The sequence below is a fragment of the Canis aureus genome, chromosome 12 (genome assembly GCF_053574225.1).
Source record: "Canis aureus isolate CA01 chromosome 12, VMU_Caureus_v.1.0, whole genome shotgun sequence".
NCBI lineage: Eukaryota > Metazoa > Chordata > Mammalia > Carnivora > Canidae > Canis > Canis aureus.
Window position 1 is genome coordinate 8,617,481 of NC_135622.1, and position 24,217 is coordinate 8,641,697.

General features: G+C 42.4%; 1 protein-coding gene and 2 long non-coding RNA genes across 9 annotated transcripts in view; 1 reads left to right on the plus strand and 2 right to left on the minus strand.

The window, feature by feature from the left end:
* TBX15 (T-box transcription factor 15) overlaps positions 1-9,973 on the plus strand; it is a 124,710-nt gene extending 114,737 nt beyond the window's left edge. For all 7 annotated transcript variants that reach the window (XM_077842666.1, XM_077842661.1, XM_077842665.1 and 4 more), the window contains one exon: positions 7,517-9,973. In XM_077842666.1, the coding sequence (XP_077698792.1) occupies positions 7,517-8,301 (785 nt within the window). In that variant the 3' untranslated portion in view covers positions 8,302-9,973. The remainder of the gene's footprint in view (positions 1-7,516) is intronic.
* On the minus strand, positions 1,567-7,880 carry LOC144280525 (uncharacterized). Its single transcript, XR_013348924.1, has 3 exons — positions 3,834-7,880; positions 3,589-3,617; positions 1,567-2,632 (listed from the first exon to the last, which is right to left on the minus strand). It is a non-coding gene; the product is annotated as an uncharacterized LOC144280525 (long non-coding RNA).
* A 1,094-nt stretch (positions 9,974-11,067) lies between the features above and the next one.
* LOC144280526 (uncharacterized) lies at positions 11,068-20,675 on the minus strand. Its single transcript, XR_013348925.1, has 3 exons — positions 20,573-20,675; positions 14,755-14,882; positions 11,068-11,256 (listed from the first exon to the last, which is right to left on the minus strand). It is a non-coding gene; the product is annotated as an uncharacterized LOC144280526 (long non-coding RNA).
* Between the last annotated feature and the right edge of the window lie 3,542 nt (positions 20,676-24,217).

A 24,217-nucleotide genomic window follows, 5' to 3' on the forward strand; every position in this document is an offset into this window, starting at 1 on the left:
TTAGTGGGGTGGAGGATGAACTTGGAATTATTGGATACATATGGTAGTGGGATGGGGCTAGAGGAAAAGCCAAAATTCTATTAAACTGTTTAATTGGAATACATTTTTGAACTATACACTGAACTTGATCCAGATTCTCATTATTAAAAAATATGTGGCTTGGTTTCTTGACGTAAAAGAAACAACATCCACTCCCTCTTCCCTTAAGAACTAAAAGTTCCAGTAGCTCTGGACAGTATCACCCATAAAATGAAGAAAAGAGAGCCATCTGTGTTGAACTGTTTTGTGTCTTAGAAGAAGTAGAGAGTGTTGAACTTCTAGTGGAAACTTCTAGTGGTAGACTGATTTTGGAGTAACTCCCTCTTGGTGAAGACAGTATTGGCAGCATTGGCACCAAACCTAAGCTCCATATAACGATTGACTCACCCAGTATCCATATAACCTCATTCCTTCAAACACATGAATATCTGACACATCACATCCATGGCCTTAGGCCAGTTTTGGGCTCCTGCTGCCACTGCTGCTGCTGGAGGCTGAACCCACTCTTCTGAGTGAGGTTAAGGAGGCTTTCTTCATCCCACCCTTGCTGTCATTTTTGTTCCTCCTGCATTAAGACCCATTTGTTGATAAAATTTCAAGGAAAGCACCCTAGTTGAATTGGCCACCATTTTGTAAAAACTCAAATCTTTATATTTTGAAAGATATATTGAGTGGGTTAGTCTGTATAGTGGTTTTCTCCCATGGAGAAGAGTGCATAGGATTCATCATTGTCTGCCCTTTACACAAAAAGAAACCAAGGCACAGAGCAGGCTACTCACATAGCTGAGGAACTGAGTTGAGGATTCCCAAGTGGATCTCCATCTTGACAGGGCACTCTCCTTTCCACCAGACCACCTTTGCTCTCTTCATTCCTACTTACTAGAGCTTTAATTTGCCACAACAAATTAAATTAGTTTACTCTTCCACTTGATGTTTTCTTGTCAACAGCTTGAGCATTAACTCTAGGTCAATATTTTATTTTATTTTATTTATTTTATTTTATTTTATTTTATTTTATTTTATTTTATTTTATATCAAGTCAAGTAGATGGTTTTAACCTTCAGATATCTTTATTTAGAATCAGCAAGGGAGTTTATGTGGTTGGAGAGTCTGGAGATAGGGATTATATTTCAGGAGTGGCTTCTGCCTGAATACTGCTGGTGGCAGGGACAAAAAGAACTCACCAAGTAAGTGGTACTTGGGGACACTGACCGAGGCAACACAGATAGAGAAGAAAGAGAGAAACAAGAGCTTGGGTCTGTTGTGGCCAAGTGCAGTCCTATTGTTTGATGATACATACAGCAGAGCTATTTGTATGGCCCAAGCTGAGGGAGCTGCTGTGAGCACCATCCATCTCCAAGGGGTCTGACAGCTGCTGTACTATAAGGGATAATCCTGGATCAGGGACACCAGAGGTGGCAGTACATCTCCATCTGCTGAGATAAGGAGACCTGTCATTTACAGAAGCCCTCCCTTATCCTCAGCTGAGAGCAGACATCACTAGAGAGATTTCAACACCACTGGGTCTTTTTTTTTTTTTTCCACTGGGTCTTTTAATGTTTGTCAGGCAGTTAATGGGATTGTGAGCATTTCTCTCAGTGTTGGGATTTTCATCAGTTTGATTTGTAATAATTAGAGGTTGATCCTTGAAGAGGATCAGATACTGAGAAATTCATACCAGTAAAAGATCAGGAATGGAAGACAGTTCAATGAACAGCTTGTCTTTGAACTATTGTGGATCACTCTAACAATTCAGATAGCCACTTATGCATATCTCATTTATCACTGAGATCAGGAATGATGCCCGTGAGGCGCTTATAACAGGGATTGGAGAGCATCTCAATTCAGTCCGCTAAAACAAGCCGTTATTGGTGACATATTCTATTTCGTCCCAAAGTCCTTTATGCTCAACATGTCCAAAATTGAGTCCATGATTTACCTTGCAGACTTGGCGCCCTCTCCTGGGGGAAGGACTCTGCTATCCAATCACCATCCTGGGTGTTTCCCTCCATCCCTATCCAGCATAGCTAAATGTCATCAAGGTCAGGAATCCATCCATACCTCTAATTTCCCTTGCTACCACCCTGCTCCAGGCTCCCACCTGACTTCATTCTCAGGCACCTCCTCTGCTCCATGGTGGTAACATAGCTGCCAGTAGCCCTAGACCTACATCTTCTTAAATTTAAATCTGATGGGAAAGGCCATGTGTCCTTAAGGTTCCTAGCAAAATCTTATGGAGTCTCATTAACTCTAACTCTCATCACCTCTGAACCAATTACTATGGTGGGGACTGGGGAATACGGTGCTTGCACCATCCTGCCCTTAGTCACATGCCTTCCTAGAGGTAGGAGTGAAGGGTTGAGAGTGGGGAGGAGGATACTCAGTGGGAAGCTGGGTACTGTGACTAGGAGAGAGGCGGATCAGCTCTAAATGGCAATCACAACTGAAGTGTACGTGGTAGCAAGGAAGGCAGTAAAAGAAGTAGCAGAGAAAACAAACCAGTTAATGGAAGGGGAAACACCAGGAACAGCCCACCTGGGCAGTGTGGCAAGTGTGAAACAGGACCATCCAGGAAGCACAGAGACTCAGAACCCTGAGGACCAATGTGAAAAATGGGGAAGGGGTGAATATATTAAAAGCTATTTTAAAAGGAAGAGGTTCAGATCAATGTATATCTTTAAACTTTATGGAGAATGTTGCGTTAGGAGTCTTCTAAGTTTGAAACTACACAATTCTCATTAGTACCGTAATGTTACACATTTGCATTTTAAAAAGGGTACTCATTTCAACTAAGGGTGATTCCTTAATAGGGATGGGCAGGCTGTGATCATGATCATTAACTTTATGGCCTCTGGGTTTATTCCTGGGTTAAGTCCATAGGGTACTGACATTTTATCTTTTATCTGAAAGCCTCAAAGAAGGCCACTCAGGGACACAGTGATTCCACATTCTTCAGAGACACAAGCCACCAAGTTATATGAGAGAAGAGTCTGGCTCGTAGAACCAAGTAATTACATGGAAATTCATTATTTTCTAGCTCAGATGGGATTTTTTTTTTTTTTTTTTTACTGTTTTTCAATTTTTGTGTGTATAGGGAGAGGGCAGGGGGGAATAAAACACAACAAAATAAACCCAAAAGGAAACTGTATGTGAAAGCCTCCATATTACAGTCTGGAAGTGATCAATTTAAAGATGCAAAAGTCAGCAGGTTTGGTATCCAGGATTTTCATGGTCACATTTAACTTGTCCTCATGGTATACAAGTATATTCTAGGTTGTTGTCCTCATATGGAATCACTGCTAAACACAGTCTTTTTGGTTAATTTGGCTGTGAGCCTTGAACATTAGAGCAAGTTAATGTTGAATATGAATTTCAAGGAGTACCTCCTGACTTAAGTCAATGGGTAAGACAGGATGCAGGGAGGTGTGGCGGGTAGGGGATTGGTCCTGGAATACCAGGGAGTTTTCAGCTACTTAGGGCATTACATTTTAATTACCTCTCAGAAGTGGATTAGGGCCTCTGAGGACAGTGGGAAAGATACCAACCTACCTACTTGTTTTCAATTCCACTTGCTTGGTCTGAGAAGAGAAAAGAGACATGGGGCATCAAATTTCCATTCTGGGTGGGGGTGGGGAGGAAAAGACAGGTCAGAAGGGAAACAGAGTTGGTTTAACTTTTGGGAATACAGGCTTAATGGGCCTGTAGGGGTCAAGGGCCCAGTGCTTTATCATTGGCAGCCATGGAGGCTCCTCCAGCCTGTTACATCCAGGCATCTAGCTATGACATGTGCTCACCAGTGTGTGGGGAGGCCAAGATGCTCAGCTGCATGGACAGAAGCCAACACCTGAGAGTCTTTCCATCAGAACTCAAATGCACTAGGATTCCTTACTCCTTCTTTCACTCCTCCTTCACTTACAGAAGGGAAGAAAAAAGGAAACAATATTTACAATGCATTTAATTTTGACAAATATTAAAAAAAATATCCAGATCCATCCAGTCCATTCTCATCTATTACAGCAGGTTTAAATCAAGACCCTTAGAGCATTCAGGACCTGGCTGAACCAGAGGGGGTGAGATGAGAATGTTACGCAGGAAAGGGAGGTATGCTTTTCTTTGAGAGGCAGCTCTGACCCTTCTGTATCAGTGTGGCCTGGCCTCCTACTCTGCCCTAGCTCTTTGGTGATGTGAGGCCTCAAGGCAGCCAAGTGTTGAAATGCACAGGGAGGGCAGCCTGCCTCCTTGTGCTTACTTAGCACTTGGCTGGCACTCCTGATCTTGTTTAACAGCCGACAAGCTGTGAGATCATAAGAGAGTAAAGACCTCTCAGTATCTCGATTTGCTTCTCTACAAAATGAGTACCATAGTCTTCTCTTTCTCCATGGACCTTGAAAAATAGCTGTTATTTATATTGAGTCTTTTTAATGCAGAAGAGCATTTCTTCAAACGCTTGTTCATGTGGGGGTTCCCACCCCCTGAAACTCAGCAGGCCACCAAGTCTCATTTCCAGTGAGTGTCATTTAAAAGCCAAAGCAAGCTGACTACAAACTTTTTAACATGTACCTCTCATCTGCTCAGCAGAAATCTCTGTAACTTGTTAATAGTTCCCTTCTTATTTTTTTGTAGTGAAACCAATTGAGGCCTTAAATCAGTACCATTCGTTCTATCTTGGGCCATCTGAGAAAACCATTTAGAGTTGTAAAAAGTCATCTGCTCCATCTTGCACTTCCTGCTGCAGGGCTAGGGCTGGTGCCTGATGGAGTGTACCTATAACAGGACAGTGCGGGGTGCTGAACAGGGGGTCTCTTCAGGGATCACATAAACACCAGATCTGGGAAAGCAAGGACGGACTTTCAAAGAGAGGAGACCAGATACATATCCCATAAAACACAAATCTCTTTACAGCTGGAGTCAAGTTTCTCCATGTGTGCCATAGCACTTATTTCACTGAAGCTCATAGTGGTTAGGGTGGAAGAGGAGGAAAATGTGTAGAATGCCTCCTGCAGAAAATGAATCTCTGAACTTCCTATAAGGTCCGGTAGGCTAGACCACTCAGTGGTCCATAGACAAGAAGTGGGAAATGTTCTTCCTTTTTCTGCTCAGCTCTCCCCTTCCAAAACTCCTTCTTTGTATTAAAATGGTTCCTTGAAAAGTACTTGTTATTGCCCATGTACACTCTACCACAAATTTAATCCTTAAACACACATGTAATTCTGAGAAGGACTGAAGCCTATCAGTTTGAGACTCTCTTTAAGGATGGGGAGAATGAAGAGGTAGCCCATGTTGCCTGTGGTCATGAGATGGACAGAGGCCAACGGACCTAGAATTAGACTGGGTGCTCTTCCTACCAATGGTCAGCTGTTGGCTTTGTGGAATAAAACTCTTTTTACCTCTCTTAAAGGAATTTAAGGCATAAAGAAGAAACAGGAAGGTGAATTTCCTGAAATGACTTTAAAATCAGCAACTGTTTACTGTTCTACTTTGGAAGTTCATTGGGAAATTTTTTTGACCAAGGAAGAGATGATACTAGTTGGGTTTTGTGAAAACTGAAAAACTATTAACAGGATATAAATTTGTACTTCCATAGTCAATACTACTACCATATCTGTGTATGTAGGCTGAGGCTAAAAATTAACTTTGGGTTTCTCTTTGAGGTGTCTGCCTCCCAATTTGCACATCTGGACCCACCTCCCTGGCACACTGTTGATGGTTTCTCTCTATCCCAATATCTCTGGAATCCTGCCAGTTTTCTTCACATTTTTCTCACTAATAAACACTTTTTTACTACTCCTTCCCACTTAAAATATCCTTTACCCTTTTATAGAATCTTAGGTTCTAAAAATCCTCACCTGAGTTGTGGATGACCTAAGGGTACCATGCTCCTTGGGGGAACTGGGGCTCTCAACAACTCTGGGAAGCTCCCAACCTTGTCCTGAAGGAGGAATTCCATCATGGGACCATGCCTATGGAAGACAGAGCAGCCTCCCATTCTGGAATTCAATTGGAAGGTTCAGCAGCCCCAGCCCTTGAGGCAAGAAGTGGCTGCTGCGCAGCTGCTTTGTAGCCCCTGAAAGGAGAGGCTTGGAAAGGTCATTTTTACCTTCGTAGACTATGTGAGAACACACATGAAGTAGGTTGGGTTGAACCTTCCCTTTATCTGTTGGTGCATCAGCCACCAATCCATTTCTAATATCCACACGTCAGAAGAGCAACTCTGTCAAATGCAGTTTCAGGAACTTGAGATGAAAGGGACGTGGAGATCTCCTAACCCAAAGTGTGGTCTCTAGGCTAGCAAGCAGCATAAGTCTCAGAAACGCAAATTCTTTGGCCCTGCCCTGGACCTGTAGAATTAGAAACTCTGGGGACAGAGTCAGCAATTTGTTTTAATAAGCTTTCCAGGTGATTCTCTTGCACCCTAAAGTTTAAGAATCCCTCTGCTAGGTATTCTGATATAAGGGATTTGGGTGGTATCACTGGTTTTCAACCCTGGTTGCACATTAGAATCCTTTGCTTCTCATTTAGTTGGTCTGAGGTGGGTGGGATCCTGGAACTTGAAGTTTGCAGCTTCTCCTAGCTTAAGAACTACTGAGCTAATTCAATTTTTCATCTTCTGGATAAAGAAACAAACCCAGAGAAGATAAGTGACATGCCCAGGGTCAGATGGGGGGTTTGTGTGGCAGAGCTGTGAGAACCCAGATCTCTTGACTTTGTGACCTGTCTGGACTCTTGCCCTCAGAAATACCCCAAATCCACAGACTACATTTGCAGTCTTTGTTCCAGTCTCTGAGACAGATGGCAGGCTCTTCTAGAGAGACATTAGCAGAGCCTCTGGATTATAATGGTTTTGTTACAGGTTAGCTTAGCTTTTCTGGTTGTGCTTGTAATATCATACGACAGAACTTCGATCCCATACCTCACTTCCAACTGCCTGGTCCTCCCTGCTCAGCCTTTCCAGGCCTCAACCTTGACTTGACACCTTACCCCAGTACCCCATTTCCTCTGAGGGTCAGGGCCTGAGATTTGTTTTTAGCTGGCAAGGTCAGCAATAGTCTCAGGTGACAACACGTATTTAACATATTTCCGTGGACAAGGGGGGAAGTTGAGGTGGTGGATTTTAATGCTGATTACCAGAGGTCTTACTGGAAAGTGGATCTGACGGTGAGAGATGGCAAAGTGGATACTGGAAGCCTTATTGCTTTCTCAAACAAGACTTTGAAGGCACTTACACACAGGGACACAAGAGTTTAGTGTTCTTGTGTGTCACCTCTTTGTCCTCTTCTCTTTCGGAGGTGTGTGTGTGCATGTGTTTGTGTGCACAGTTGGAATCACTTAGCGTACGTCGGTTAAGAGAAAGCTATGGTTCTGTAAAAATCAGCCCATCTTGGACATCTGAAGCTTCCTCCTGTGTGGCTTGCATCTGGCCAGACAGACTCCTCTTGAAAGGCCTCTGGCTCAATGGTGTTCACCTTTTATTTTTCAGGGGGCAGCACAGGCACTTCCCCGACCACCTCCAGCACCGGGACACCATCCCCTTCAGCTTCCTCTCACCTTCTGTCTCCATCCTGTTCTCCTCCAACATTTCATCTGGCCCCCAACACTTTCAACGTGGGCTGTCGAGAGAGCCAGCTGTGCAATCTCAACCTCTCTGATTATCCGCCCTGTGCCCGAAGCAACATGGCTGCCTTGCAGAGCTACCCAGGGCTGAGTGACAGTGGCTACAACAGGCTTCAGAGTGGCACTGCTTCCGCCACTCAGCCCTCCGAAACCTTCATGCCTCAGAGGACTCCATCCCTGATCTCAGGAATACCGACTCCTCCCTCGTTGCCTAGCAACAGCAAGATGGAAGCCTATGGTGGCCAGCTGGGGTCCTTCCCCACCTCCCAGTTCCAGTACGTCATGCAGGCCGGCAACGCAGCCTCCAGCTCCTCATCCCCACACATGTTCGGGGGCAGCCACATGCAGCAGAGCTCCTACAACGCCTTCTCTCTCCACAACCCTTACAATCTCTATGGATACAATTTCCCCACTTCTCCCAGGCTAGCTGCAAGCCCAGAAAAACTGAGCGCCTCTCAAAGCACTTTACTCTGTTCTTCTCCTTCCAATGGGGCCTTTGGAGAGAGGCAGTACCTACCCACGGGGATGGAGCACAGCATGCACATGATTAGCCCTTCGCCCAATAACCAGCAGGCGACTAACACCTGTGATGGCCGGCAGTATGGGGCGGTCCCGGGCTCCTCCTCCCAGATGTCCGTGCACATGGTTTAAGGGCCAGCCCAGAGTCTCCATGGGCAGGTCCTCCTCTTTGGGAGCCCAAGCCTTTGAAGAACGGGAACTGTGTTTTGTTTTGTTTTCTGGAGGAGGAAAGCACATACCCAAGAACAGCAAAAGACGTTTAAGCCACTGAAGGATACTTGCAGTGGTATCATCTCTGACTCGGTGGCCATTCCCCTGCCTTCCCAAACCTTAGTTTTATAAAGCATTGTCTACTCCAGAGTGGCCTTTGAAGAAACTGAATAATCATTTTATAATAATGTTAAGGGAGATGCTAGCATGTAGCAGCCATGAAAATTTACCCCTACACAAATACAGACCTACCTATACATGATACATACATACATACGTGCATGCATGCATACACACACATATATATCCACACATAGACTCTTACACACACCAACATACATGCACACTGACTCGGAAGTGGGTGAACTCTGGAGGGGGGGGCCCAGATGGGTGCTTTCACCAAGAATTGGTCTAGGTACAACACTAGATGGACTGGGCCAGCAGTAGCTGTCAACCTTTCTCCCCCACAGCCTACCCTGTTTCTGGAATGAACCATGTATCCTGGAGTCCCTTTCCATCCACGAGCGTAGACAGACGTCAGCACTACAACTGGACTGGGCTTCCTGAACAAGATTGCTTTTGAACTTTGGCTCCCGGGCTCGGTGTGCTGTCGCTGACGTTCCCAGCGGTGCCTGGGGAAAGAGTTAGAGCTTAGAGCAGCTGAAGGAGAAAGGAGGAGAAGGAGGAATGAGCAAGAGAGAGGCGGTGAGCAAGACTGAGAGAGAGGAAGTATGAGCAATGGTGGAAGTTTTAACGCACCAAGGAAATTGGTTTTGGTTTGTTTCCTGCCCTCCCCCTTACAGGTTATAGAAAGAATTGTGGCATTACTAAGGAGGAAGCCTCTCTGGGACACTGCAGAGTCAAGGTGCTGGTGACAGGGACCCGGGCAAGGAATGCACTTCGATCCCACAGCTTTGAGCACCGTGATCTAGAAGAGGGGTACCCTGTAAGAGGGAGGGCCGATTCCAGAGCACACAGCCTGGCAGGGAGGGGGGAACAGAAGGAATGTGAAGAAGGAAGGGTGTTATAATCCCAACAGATGATACCAAGAGCAGAGGCGACAAATAGAGGCCTGACCTTTCATATGCCGGATCCAGACACCTGACCTGGATTGGCTGCCCTGTAGCCCCTGTGGCAGGAGAAATCCGGGCACGTCCCAGGGAATAGCAGATGGGCCTTCTACATCCTTCCACCTGCCCTTAGATCTCCATTTTTATCAAATAGTTTATTGCATTTTGAAGTTTGGGTTTTTTTTTTTCCTTATCTTTCCCTTCCCCTTCAGATCCTTTAATGTTAAGAAAACAAGTGAAGTTTGGTGCAAGCTAAACTTTTTAAGTGGTGTGGAAATGCAAATAATACCAAGTAAAATAATACAGATATTATTAAGATTTTTTGGTTTTGAGGTGTTGTAGATAAATGTATTTATGTGCCTAGTGGGGAATCCAATATTATGAATATTAAAAAAGGGGGCAATAAAAAGGGTATGTAAAATATGTATGAAGTAAAGGTGTATAAAAAGTTTGCCCTTATGCACGGAACTCTGTTTCTAAGTGCCAAGCACAGAAAGCCGCTAAATAAAATCTTTGCAATTGTATTATTGCGTGTTTGTGCGGAAAAAGTAAAGAGCCGTGTATGCATTTGCATTATGCTTTACAATGAGCCCAGTGCCCTCGTCTAGGCTACTTTATGTGATCTTTATACATAAGGCTTCATGATGTAGGTTTTGCCATTCTCATTTTGAGTAGTAACTGAGCTCCAGAGAGGTTGAGCGGGTTATCCGGGACCCTAGCGCCAGTTGGAGAGGGAAAGAGGACTTGAAACCAGGTCTGACTCCAGTGGGATGTTCGCTTTCATGCTGGCTGCAGAAACCAGGGAGTCCAGCAGTGATCCTCACCCCGGCTCTGTGCCCCGTGCATTATACCATTCTTTTTTTTTTTTTTTTTTTTGCATTATACCATTCTTAATGTGCATATCTCACCTCATCCTCCCACAGTACTGTGAGATAGGTATTGTTTTTTATCATCATTTCAGAGATCTGGAGACAAGCCTCTAAAATATTAAGTACTTGATTAAGTCCCTCAGGTAGCAGGTGATTAAGCTGGCAATTTCACCTCCTGGTCTGTGCAGTTAGCATGAGTCTTGCTGCCAGAGCCCCAGCAGCAGTCCCATGAGGCACTTGAACAATCAGGAAAGAAGTTACAACCTAAGGGAGTGAGGTGAGTGCGCCTCTGAGGCCCTTTAGTCATACATTTATACCCTCCCCTTTAAATGGGCCACCACAGCGCTGGAGGAGTGATTTTGAATTGTCCTATACCAAATGACGACTTATAAGAGATCAATAAAGTGCCTCGGGCTGTTCCACTTAGGAGCACTTTTCCATCTTCTCTCTTTCTAGATTCTCTCATTTGTGCTTCACAGTAACCACAATGGATGGAAAAGGTAGGAAGTATTGTTTTGCAAATGGGAGACAAGGATTCTGAAGGTTGTGACCTGCTTGTACTTCAAAGTGGCTGGGAAGCAGCAGAGCCAGAACTCTACACCTCCCACTTTACCTCTATCCGGGACTGTTTCCCTGGTTGACAGTGACACTGGGAGCCCCGTGACCCATTTCACCAGAGCTTAATTTGAGGGGTCAAGTTGTCCACTACCACACACTCATTCACTGGAAATGGAGCTTGATTTGGGGAAGCAAAAATTTTAATCATTGCATTGATTTTATAAATAACTTCAAAGACTGAAATGCGGAGTAATTCCATTAGCTATCACATGGTTGCTGAAAGAGCTGGGATGATGGCTGATGAGAATCTCCATGGATTGTAGAATCCGATCTCCACTGAATTCTATTTATGTGGAAATCTTTGGCTTCATAATGGCAGACTGAAAGCAACCACATATAAAGCTTACAGTTATTTCTTTATGACTTAGCAGCATACCAGATATTATGCACTGACCTAATTGTGTTTGAGGTTTTTTAGGCAATAGATAATCATTGTATGCCAAAGAGCAAGCTTTACATAGAAATTTCATTTAACAGAATAAGAATTTCAGTAATCATTTATGAGTGTTAAGTACAAAATTTCTGTTATTTGGATTAATTAGAGCAGTCCAAGTCAATTACATCTCAATTATGGCATGTGTTTCTATCTACAAATGGGGAAGTAATAAAAATATTTATTTTAACAAACTGGATAAAAAATTGTTGAGAATATGCTCTACCCAATTCTCTTTAATGTAATGGTGAAAATTCCTTATAATTGGCACACTGATTACATACAAAGAGCTATTAGAAATCTGTTCTGCCCTCACTCATGTTTCTGGAGGAAAGGCTGTCTTGTTCCTCTTTGCATCCTTGGAAAGTTTGTGGCCTGCAACAGAATCTCAATGCATAGTTATTCTTACTGCTGAATTTGTTGACCAAGCCCATTTTTCAAGAATAGTGCAAAATGGTTGTATGGCTGAATTATCATTCACTCCAAATTAATGGGCCCAAATGAACAAAGATTATTCCCCATATAGCATTCCATGGCAGATTAATATAAATCTAATGTAGATACTAGCTTGTTGGGATCCACTAATACATAATGGAGGGGTAAAAAAAAATGCATGTCATGGTTTCTTTCTTGAAAGGGTTCGCTTTTCAGGCAGTCATGTGCCTGTGAGTCAAATGATATAAAAGACTGAAAATTCAGAGGAGATGCTCAGTGTAAGAAGGTAAGGTTGGAACTGTTTTCTCTGGGAGGTAGTACCTGATTGAACTTTGAATCATGCTCAGAATTTTTATAGCAGAAATGGTGGGTTAAGAATGAGATAATTTAAAAGTCAATAAATAAACAAGTTTTGGAGGAAAAATGATAGCATCTCAATTCAAGCCTAGTAATTTAATAAAATAAGAATTCATAATCTTCTTGTAGCCTATAAACTAATATTCTCTCCTGTGAAATATTTTATCATTAGTGAGCATATAGAGAGTAGAGATGAAAGGACAGAGCAGTTTGGCTGATGCCAAATGTTTGATTCATTGCTTAGTACTTGGAGGATTTCAGAGAAGTTCTGCTGTATTAATTTGCATTCAATAAGCTAAAGGACAGTTATCCTCCTGAGGAAACCTAGACACAAAGATAAATTTTCTCTTTTGTGCTTACAGTTGTCAGTTGGAGATCTGAATTCCAGAGAGGGCCATGCCTGTGACTAGCTTCATTCATTCATCTGGTTCAATTTCAGTAAACATTTATTTCATGCCTATTCTGTGTCAAGCACTGTCCTTGGCATGAGGACACAGAGGTGGAAAATTAGACATATTCCTGCTTCTGAGGAGTTCATGGTCTGGTGAGAGACTGCTGTAGGATACACTAGCAAACAAATGAATAATATAATTTCAGATTGTAAGAATCATCCTGAAGGAATTACAAATAACAGGATGATAGAGAGTGATTGGAGAATGAGGATGAACACTCATTTAAATAGTGTTTTCTAAGAGCACTACTCTAAGGAGATGACATTTGGGCAAGTACACATGTAAACATCTCAGAATTTGCTTGCTCCAGATTACCCTGAGGGCAGCCATATCCTCACTGGAGGACATGCTCTGCTAGTCTGGCACCAGCTGAGACCAGGTATTTTTGTTCTTCCCAGGGTTTTGTGGCATTGATTCTTATTTGCTGAAGCCTGGCTGCTGGTCTTCTGGGACTGGGGCCATTTAGAGACTCCTCAAATTTGATCTGTCTTCTGATGGCCCCGGTACAGTCCTATTTTCATGACTTCCTTGGCCAAGGATGAGTGTCATCCAACCCTTCTATCTGAGTTCCTTAGAAGGTTAAAACTATTTGTTAACTAATAGCAATCAGATAAATTATGTGTAACAATTAATAAAAAAGTACTAAATATGGCTTGATATTCTATAATTTTTCTCAGAACTGTTCTATATAATACAGAGATGTAGAAAATTTCTACCTTCAAGAAGATTTCGGTTTGGTTGAGAAGTCAAGATACGTGCATAAGAAACAGTGAACAGTAAAAAGCATTACACTTGTAGTAATGACCATATATTCTGCAGAATTTTAGAAGGAAACATGTTTTTATTGAGTTTTTATTACATGTTACACATTATGCAAGTTTATCCCATAATCTTTGCAACTACCCTACAGAATTTGTATTTTAATCCCTATTTTATAGATGGGGAAATAGAAACTCCTAGAGGTTAGCAATGTGCACAAAATCACAGAGCTTGTAAGTAACAAAGACAGGGCTTCAGCCCAGGTCTTTCCACTCTGATGTTTTTCTAAAAATGAGATTCAAAGGGACTGTAATAAAGAGAGAAGTGTTCATGGAGGAAGACAAACTTGAATTGTTTGAGGAACTCCTGGCAACTACATAAACTGAGGAGAGAGGTGTCTAAGTGTGAGTGTGGGGAGCAGCACAGGAAATACAAGTCCTTTCTATATGGGACAGTGAGTTATGGCAGTAGGCAGTGGGGAGAGGATGTTTACCTTCTCAAGTCAAATCTCAAACTTCTTAAGTCAAATGTTCTCCCTGTCTGCTCCTGGTACTGTGAATCTGGATTTCCTTTCCATATGTGAGATGTCCTAGCTCTGTAACATGGGCAATTCAGAATTTCCTCCAGGGCCTCTGTGGAAGCCTTCATCCTGGTAAGGACCAGGGGGGCTGGGACGTGATAATATACATCGATATACATCCCCCCAAACCCACCAGGGTCCATAGGCACAGGCTCACTGCCACAGTCCCTGAGTCAAGCTCTGCACAGAGCCCCTTGCTTCTCCAGCCAGGCCTGCAGTGCCACGTGGGACTGTGAAAGGGGATCTTGCTGTTTAAGGCCGAGAAAACATTCATCATGTTTTCCTTCTTAGCTCATTTTACTGCTCATAGCACTCATCTTTTATGGGCCAGCCTAACGGCATTTCCCACTTCAGATGCTTCCTACTCACACTTTCTGCTTTTATTAGACTTTATTGCAGGCCCTGTAGAGGCACAGAAAACCAAAGAGGTTTTGAATCCTTTTTAGTGTTTTCACCCAGTGAAGCTGAAGTGGACAAAGGAGACTGCCAGAGGACTGCCAGGTCAATCCTCCAGCAGTCCTCACTCTGGAAGTTTCTGGGCTCCATGAGAAGGATTTGTGGAGTTTCCCCTTCTTGCCATGCTGCACATCCCTCTTCTACCTACCAGCAGGGAGAGCCCCTCTAAGTTGTCTTTGGATGATGTAACATATGAACCCTCAAATAGTAACACATTAGTGTTAACTTCTCACTCATCTTGCAATCCGATCTGGGCTTCCTGGTTAGGTGGCTTCTCCTCCAAGCAACAATTCTGGAAACTAGGCTCCTTTTAGGCCCTACTGTCTTCAACACTTAAGTTTGGTACCTCTCTGTTCAGGCAGCAGATGGAGAAAGAGTGGAAACTTGAATTTGGGAGATTTATCAGTCCTGGAACTGGTTGCATGGCTTCCTCTTTGTAGTTTGAACTCCAATGGCCATGTCTACCTGCAGAAACTGGGAAATATACAGTCTAGGTGAGTGCCTAGGAAGAATTGGGGACAGATTTGGTAGGCATCAGGGAGTCCCTGCAAGCCCCGGAACTGAACTACACTTACTTTCTCTGATCTGTTTTTCTTGTAAACCCAGCCGGTAAAGGTAAGGCTAACATCAAGTCCCAGCTTCTCGAATGTTTGGCAAAACTATCTGGAGCAGTTGACTTTACCCCACTAGAGGTCAGCTCATCAGTAAGATGTATCTTTCAGTAGGAGTTCCTTCCTATTCTCCTAAAATATCTCAAAGATTTATGCAATGCAGAATGAACTTTTCCCAAGTGGTAATAACTCTAAAACAAGAAATGTTTATTGAGTGCTTATTACATGCCAGCATTACTATTATTATTATTTTAAGGATTCTTATTTATTTATGACACACACATACACACACACACAGAGGCAGAGATATAGGCACAGGGAGAAGCAGGCTCCCAGTGGGGAGCATGATGCGGGACTCAATCCCAGGACCCTGAGATCACGACCTGAGCTAAAATCAGTTGCTCAACCACTGAGCCACCCAGGTGAGCCAAAATATTATTATTTTTATGCCTATATCAAGCAGGTAAGAGAAAAATTACAGAGGCCAAGAATCTTGCACAGGGTCATACTCAGGCAATCCTACTCAGAGTTTGCACTGTTCATTAACATAAGGTAGTTATGGATTTTTAATTTTATATTTATTTACTTGTGCAAAATGCCAAGAATACTATTGATAAGTCATATTCCCTACCGTAAGAAAGCTTATACTATAGAAGAAATCAGTTCTTTTCTTTTAAGATTTTATTTATTTATGAGAGACACACACACAGAGAGAGGGAGAGAGGCAGAGATACAGGCAGAGGGAGAAGCAGGCTCCACGCAGGGAGCCCAACATGGGACTCTATCCCAGGACTCCAGGATCACGCCTGGAGCTGAAGATGGTGCTAAACCGCTGAGCCACCTGGGCTGCCCAGAAAGAACTTTTTTTTTTTTTTTTGACCTTGTTTATTTGTTTTTATTGAAGTTTGATTTGCCGACATACAGCATAACACCCAGTGCTCATCCCATCAAGTGCCCTCCTCAGTGCCCATCACCCAGTTACCCCAGCCTCCTCCCCACCTCCCCTTCCACAACCCTTTGTTCATTTCCCAGAGTTAGGAGTCTCTCATGGTTTGTCTCCCTCTCTAAATTTTCCCACTCAGGTCCCCTCCTTTCACTTATAATCCCCTTCATTATTTCTGATATTCCCCATATGAGTGAAACCATATAATGGTTGTCCTCCTCTGATTGACTTACTTCACTCAGCATAATACCCTCCAGTGTCATCCACATTGAAGCAAATGGTGGGTATTTGTCCTTTCTGATGGCTGAGTAATATTCCATTCTATATATATACATCTTCTTTATCCATTCATCTGTCGAAGGACACCATGGCTCCTTCCACAGTTTGGCTATTGTGGACAATCCTGCTATAAACATTGGGGTGCAGGTGTCCCAGCATTTCACTGCATCTGTATTTTTGGGATAAATACCCAGTAGTGCAACTGCTGGGTCATAGGGTAGATCTATTTTTAACTTTTTGAGGAACCTCCACACTATTTTCCAGAGTGGCTGTACCAGCTTGCATTCCCACCAACAGTGTAAGAGGATTCCCCTTTCGGGGATGTCTGGGTGGATCAGTGGTTGAGCGTCTGCTTTTGGCTCAGGGCATGATCCCGAGGTCCTGGGATGAGTCCCATATCAGCCTCCCTGCATGGAGCCTATTTCTCCCTCTGCTTACGTCCCTGATTCTTTCTGTGTCTCCCATGAACAAATAAATAAAATTAAAAAAAAAAGAAAGGATTCCCCCTTTTCCACATCTGCTCCAACATTTGTTGTTTCCTGCCTTGTTAATTTTCACCATTCTCAGTTCTTACTGGGTTTCATCCAGAAAGATCCCAAGCATAACCCTGTAGTGTTAAGTGCCTAACAATTAGCTTTAAAAAAAAATTGTAATATAAGTGCTCAATAGTAAGCTTTTGATTACTGTTTTTTTAATTTTTTAAATTTTTTATTTAATTTTTAAATTTTTTTAGATTACTGTTTTTTAAAAACATCCAACATACTGATAATTATGCAACTAAATAAAGCCACCCTGCCCATGAAGTTCCCCGTTTTAGAAAAGCCCACTGGAGTGACCCTGCTTTTTTCTTCCCATGCTCTATTTCCTATTCTTATGTTTTAAATTCACCAATAAAGAGTGAACTTGAGAAACTCTAGGCACCCCACTTGCAGCCCCAGCAAGAGAGAGTCCCAGGTCAGGTCCATGTCCCTCGTGACCTCATTGTGTAACTCTGGGTATGCCATGTACCCTCCAGAACCTGTGAAAAGAACCTTGTTTTTTTTTTTTTTTTTTTTTCAAAGTTCCCTGATGGCTGTTTCAAAGATGTACCTTGCAATTATAGTAAGGACCACAAGGGCTGGTTCAGCCACAGAATTGGTTCCAGTCAATCAGGGAGATTGTGGGGGGTTGCCAAGAGTAGTTGGGGCTCAGGTGAGTACCCCAGTCATTCCTATAATCACTATCAATAGGCTGAGGCCAACACAAAGTGAACATGGACATATAAGCCATCTTTCTAGAGTGTCAGGATCACATTCTGTTCAGCTTGTAGTTTTGCAGGTGTTCAGGTGACACTTTCTACCCCAAAGTAAGAACATGGGGTACTGTGCAAAGACCCAGAGACCCAAAGATGCAGTAAAATCTTCCTATGTGGCTTCCAAACTAGGTTTCTAGAACTAGGCTTTGTTTAACCCTATTACAGCACAAGATCTGGGCCTCAGAATGCTGCTGGTGATGCTCTTCAGAAAGGATGCTTACAAAGTGAAGCACCCAGTACAAGCCAACAACCATCTCATGTCCCTTCACCAATCATATTCTTTTCAGAGAAGAACTAGTTTAGCAATTCCATCATCCAGAAATGATTCCCAGAAACACCTCGGTCAATGGTCACAGGTTTCATACCCCATTATCAGTCTACTCTGTTCTTCAGAGGATTTAATGCTTCATCAATAAAGTCTTTTTCCTAAATGTTGGTTTTGTTTTTTTGCTATATGGGCTTACATATGTCTTCTTATTAAGCTCTCCAGGCCCTGCCCTAATGGGCTCATTCTCCTGAAACAGGCCAGCACTAGTCCATGCATTTTAGAAGCTCACAGCCCAGCATGGAGGCAGATCATAAGCAGAAGCAATTATTGTAGTAAGAAAATGCTATGATGGAGATAAACATGGATGTTACGCACAAAAGAGAAGCAGTTGGGTCAATCCAGAGGTCGAGGAAGACTTCTTGGAGATGACAATGGATAGTTAAAAGTAAGACTGCTTAAAAAAAAAAAAAGTAAGACTGCTTAGCACAGACGTAGGATAAGTGGAGGACTGATGATTGTAATCAGGGTGTCCTATAGTAATGTTCTAAGGAAATTTAGGTATCCAGTGCTGCATGATGCAGTATACCTGTGGAATTCTGGGAAATTTCATATGAGAGAAAAAGGCTCTGGGGTGGTAGAAAATAGCAACAGCAAAGGTCTAAGTTTAGGAATCCAAGGAAGTAAGCACCACTGGATATGTGGAATCTCACTTTGATAAAAAGTACTGGGCAGCTCAAAGAGCTATAAGAGGCAGTGTCATGGAGAAAAGGGAGGACATACATCCTCTTACTTTGTCCTTTTTATCCATAATCATCCCAGAAAAGATCGTAGGAACAAAAGCAGAACTTCAACCCCTCTTGCATATTTGGAGAGCAATACCACGTCATCTTCACACCATAAACCTGATGACGTGAATGTGTGCAGACACTTAACCCACCATAGAAAAGCCAAGCACAGAGTGAAAAGGTCACTTGTGGGAAGGTGTGAGATGTGTGGGGAAAGCCAAAGCACAGAAGAGTTACCCATGCGAGGGCCAAGTCAAGCAAGATTCAACAGGGGCCGTCTTGCCTGTTCAGGCATTTCATAAGCCCACTCAGGAGTGCTAGCAGGACCCAGAGATCCAAAATTATGAGTTATTTACCTTGGCTTCTAGCATGACTAGGTCTTTTGTGACTTGGCCGTTCTTGGGGATGTCACACCTTGATTCTGTTGCACTTTACTGAAGAATATTATTTTAGGTGCATTTTATACTTTCAATGACATAGTCCTTTCTGTTTAGGGAAATAATTAAAGAAGAACCAGCAGTAGGGGATTTATTCATTCCAGCTCATTATCTTGGAAAATGCTGCTTTGCAAAGAGTTGCACTGTAGGAGCATGAGCTTTAAAGGGACCTGCTGGTGCACATAAAATCATCCTTTTTCTCCACTGCACTCACCACACAGTAGATCTGATCAGAACTAGGAGACATTAAGGAGGAGTGGGAGGGTGGTAGAGTAACACTTAGACTTCACTGAGGTACATCAATTTTTGCTTTCAGCTCTCCTCAGTGGCCACCTCAAGAAACTCAGAGGATGGAATTTATAGGATTTTTAAGCCTGAGGCCTATCATCAGCTCCAAGGGAGCACAGATTTCACAGACTGTCCAAGCATAGAATGGAGTGCTGCTGTGATTAGAGGAGAGCAGGAAGCTGGCCTAAAGACAAGATCCAGAAATCTGGAACATTGAGAAATGAGCAGAGATTCTTGCAGAGCCTGGAGGCAGTGACTCTCCAGGAGTCTAGTCTTCTAACTCACTTTTATAGGTCAGGAGATGACAGAATGAAATGCACTCTTATTTGATTTTCATTGACTCACCCCTGGAAGCAGAGATTTTATTAACATGTTTTGCTTCTAAAGAAGCTACAGTCTTTGGGCCATATCCAATGGGTTTTTCTTTTCTTTTCTTTTCTTTTTCTTTTTTTTTCCTGCTACATGGAAGGCAGCACACAGGGAACATGTCTTAGACATATTTTTAAAAGGCCTGGATTTGAGCCTTTGGTTATATCATTTATTAGCTGTGAAATGGAGATCATAGTCTACTTCCTAGATTGTTAAAAGATAATATAATCGAAAGCCCTACTCTCAGTGAGGGCTGTATAACAGGCACTTGGTAAATGTTCATTGTGCTGGTGTTTGTCCTGTCTTCCTGGTAGAAAATACCAGGATAGCAAAAACTGTTCCAAGGAAGACATGATTAGAGGAGAATGACTGCTTGCTCCATCAAAGCTGATTTGGGAGACTTTGAACCAACGTTAGATTGCATTTGGTGGGAGCACCTGCCTCATTAACTGGGATACCTAGGAGTGCTAGTTTGATGTGTCACTAGGTTATTCATGAGGAGGAGCGTGGCATGAATATGCTGAAAAGGCCATAGATTCAAATCCTAGTCCTGTCCCTGGTCAGCTGTATGACAGTCTTCAGGCCTTTCTGGGCCTCAGTTTCCTGTCTTAAAAATAGAGATGGGACAAGAGGTGTTTTTTAGGGTCTCTGCCATCTCTGATGCTCCATGAGACATAGCTGGGTCTTGTCTATGTTTTTGGTCAATATTTGCAGCAGATTCTGTTTAAAGAAGTAGGTGAAAAGCAGGATCAGCAATAAGCTGACAGATTTCACTTGTGTAGAAAGTCAGACTTGAAAACTCAGGTATCTTTTCTTCACCAAGGACTTTTAAATGCTTCTTGATGAATTTTTATTGAAATACCTTTTTTTCTTCACAAAGAAATACTTACCTTTAAGCATTTAGTAGTGAAGATCCCTGGTTCTTTAGAGACAGAACCCAGTCCCCTCCCTTGCTGGCACTGAGCTTCCCTGCATCTGTTTCTTTCATCTGTGAAATAGGAATAATGGTGTCTCTTTTATGTATGGAATGGGAAGAACTTGATTACTTGGGTTTGAGCAATGTTTAATATATATATAGGCTCTCCTAGTAAGTTATAATATTCAAGGATAGGAGGCATTTTTCTTTTATATTCTTGATGGCATATAGCACAGTATTGGAGTCACACTAGGAGCTATATTAATTATGAATTGACTTCATGAGAATTAAATATTTTATTTATTCATCCTTTTGATTTAAAAAATTATTCTTGCTTGCTGTAACAAAGTAAAGTGCAAGAGCATATTCAATTATTCTTTTTTTTCTTGGCATACTGTTGTTAATTATTTGGTATGTATCTTTCTAGATTCTTTTCCTAAGACTCTTCAGCTCACACACTCATATGTCTGCTGGTACTTACACATACATTCACCTGGTTTTTATTTTCTTCTTCATCTGTTTTTAACCCAATAGGGATAATACCATACATATTATTCTATATATAGCTCTTAAAAACTAATTTAAGTTTTCCCAAAACTGGCTGTATACTATTTCATTGGATGAAAGTACCATAATTTATATCCAATTCTTTCCTTCTATTTTATTTATTTATTTTGCCAGTACAAACAATGCCAAAATAAAAAATTTAAATATACATTTTGGCCACTTGTAGGCATTAAATCTTAGCTAATTCTAGTTCTAGCCTTTATGGGTTGAGTCTGCTGGAAAATTATGTTGGATTCCAAAGATAGACTTGGCTCTTAGCGACTTATCAAGGCTTCTTCAACTCTCTCATAATCCTCAAATGAGTAAGGCTTACTCAACAGCTGCCACCAGCCCCAGTTTCCTCAAATGGATCATCTTTTGGGCCTTAGCAGACCTGACCATGAACACATTGAGTGCTGGCTCCAATAACCTCCCCCTCTCTTCCACAGATGCTCAGGCCCAGGGCAGGGTTCTGTCTCTAACCATACATAGACAATTTTAGCAACAGCTTGTCTGGCATCTGTTTTACCGGGTTCTTAATCTCAGCACCATTAGTAATTGACACCATAAATAAGATCACCGGTGAGTGCCTGGAATCTTGGGATGGGCCAGGAATTTGACCTGGAGATTCTGGGGGATCTGACAAGAGCAGTCTTGTGGTAAATTAATATCTGTGGCAAAAAAAGGGTGACTCTAGCACATAGCTGAGTGGACACGCAGGTTTCCCATCCTGGAGGTACTCCATAAATAAGATAAAGTTTCCTGACCTATCTCTGGGATTATTTGTAGTCATGGTTACAGCATGTGGTAGCTACAAGTCCTTTCTGTGACTAGGGGTGTGGGGCTTCAGACTTCAGGCCAGAGATTGCAAACTGCTGGTATTTTGTTCTTAAACACATAAGAGGCTAAATATTTTAAAAATAATTTGAGGGACGCCTGGGTGGCTCAGCGAGAGCACCTGCCTTCGGCCCAGGGTGTGATCCCAGGGTCCTGGGATGGAGTCCTGTATCAGGCTCCCTGCATGGAGCCTGCTTCTCCCTCTGCCTGTGTCTCTGCCTCTCGCTCTGTGTCTCTCATGAATAAATAAATAAAATCTTAAAAAAAATTAATTTGAACTGGGTGACAGACATAAAGGAGGGCACAAGATGAGATGAACATGTATTATACTACATGTTGGCAAATTGAATTTAAATAAAATATATAAAAATAATTTGCCAACATTTAAAAATGGGGAGATTTTACATAAAAGTTTAGATTTTTTGGTATCTCTTAGGAAAAAAGCAAAGGAAGACTTGTAAACATTGAGGCCTCAGTTTCATGTGGGTGCCAAGTAGGGTTACCATCTTCAGAGGGGTCATAAGCAAGGTCTATATCCAGTCTGCTACATTGGTATTTGAGTCCATAACTTCTGGCCTCTGGCTTGGTTGTGATGGCATTTGTAGCTCAGAAATTCTGTTGCTACTTATTGCTAAGCAGAAGAGCTTACTACTCACACAGTATGAATGTAGTGGCAAATGTCAAAGCTCCCAACTCTCAAATATTTCTTCTTTCATTTATGTAGAGGGCAAAAATGCCAACATTAAGATTCACTTGCAGCAGTTAATTGTCACTTGATGACAATTAACAGCATTTGTCCTTACAGAACCGTTATTCCCATCCCCTAGATAAACTGAGGCACTGAGAGGTTAAGTAAATGCCAAGATAACAGAGGTAGTAGGTTGTTAAGTTAGTATTTGAACTCAGGCAGTCACTCTTCAGAAGCTGTGCTGGGAATCACTCCATCAGTCCCTTCCAAAGATGAAAATGCCTCCAGGTGAAGGGAGATTTGGTGTGCTCATCAGTGGATACCAAAGGATAGTTAGTTGACAGCCATGTTCTTAGCTTATAAGTCCAATGAGGGCATAGAATGGGCCTGAAGAAGGGCGGATGAGGAAGTGAGAAGAATATTCCATTTGCAGATTGGCCCTACATAGAAAGAAGGGCATGTGAAGGGCCCTGATATTAGGATGAGATTTGAAGAACAGTGTTGATATGAGATATAGGGACTTTTGATAAAGAGCAAAATGTATATCCTGAAGACCCAGAGGAACCAAGGTTTACCAACATGATCGAGGGACTTTTAGGTGAACTATGGGGGTGAAGTTGGGGTCAACATAAGAGTGGACATTGAAGCTGTGAAAAAGATAGAGCTCCTTTTGCTAGAACATACTCAATTCTTTGATGAATGCTTAAAAGATAAGTACAGATATGAGAGGGAGGAAAACATATCAGTTTCTGACAAATTCCCATTTTCCTCACCAAGGAGAGGTGTCTGAATATTGTGAAGTGCAGAACAGTATCATTAAAAGGGAACTGAAGGGCAACCTAGGTGGGAAGACAGAATGAGAGTCCCAGTGAGAAAGTAGGTATGGCTCAGTGGGAGGCACATGAATTTTGGAATGGGACATACTTGGGTTTGGCTCCTGACTTGGCCTGCCTCTGGTTGTGTAACCTTGGTCAACTTTCTTCTCTGAACTTCTGTTTTTATGGTTGGGATTAAATGAGGTATGTGTGTTAAATGCCTGGCACATGGCAGACCCTCAGCACATAGCTGAATGGATACGCAGGTTTCCTAGACTGGGGGTGCTCCATAAGTAAGATAAAGTTTCCCAATCTGTCTCTGGGACTATTTGTAGTCATGGTTACAGTATTTGGTAGCTGTAAGAACTTTCTGTGACTAAGGAGGTGGGGCTTCAGACTTTGGTAAATTCAATTCTTTAAGTCCAGAGGAATAACACCCTGGGTACTGAAAAAATTTACATATGAGATGAAGCAACTGTCATTGGTAATGGTTAAGAGATCACAGATATTGAGAAAAGTCCTAGAAAAATTAGAGAAGGGCAAATGTCATTATGTTGAAAGGGGAATTGAAAGGAAGAGGGTTTTAATGGTATTCATTTGCTGTCTAACCCAGGCAAAATTTTGTCATATGTTAATAAGCAGATGGTTTGAGAGAAAGGCAACAAATGGTTTAGAGAAGACAACAGATGGTAGAAAAGACAGCAATGATTACCAGGAGTTAGTCAGGATTGTT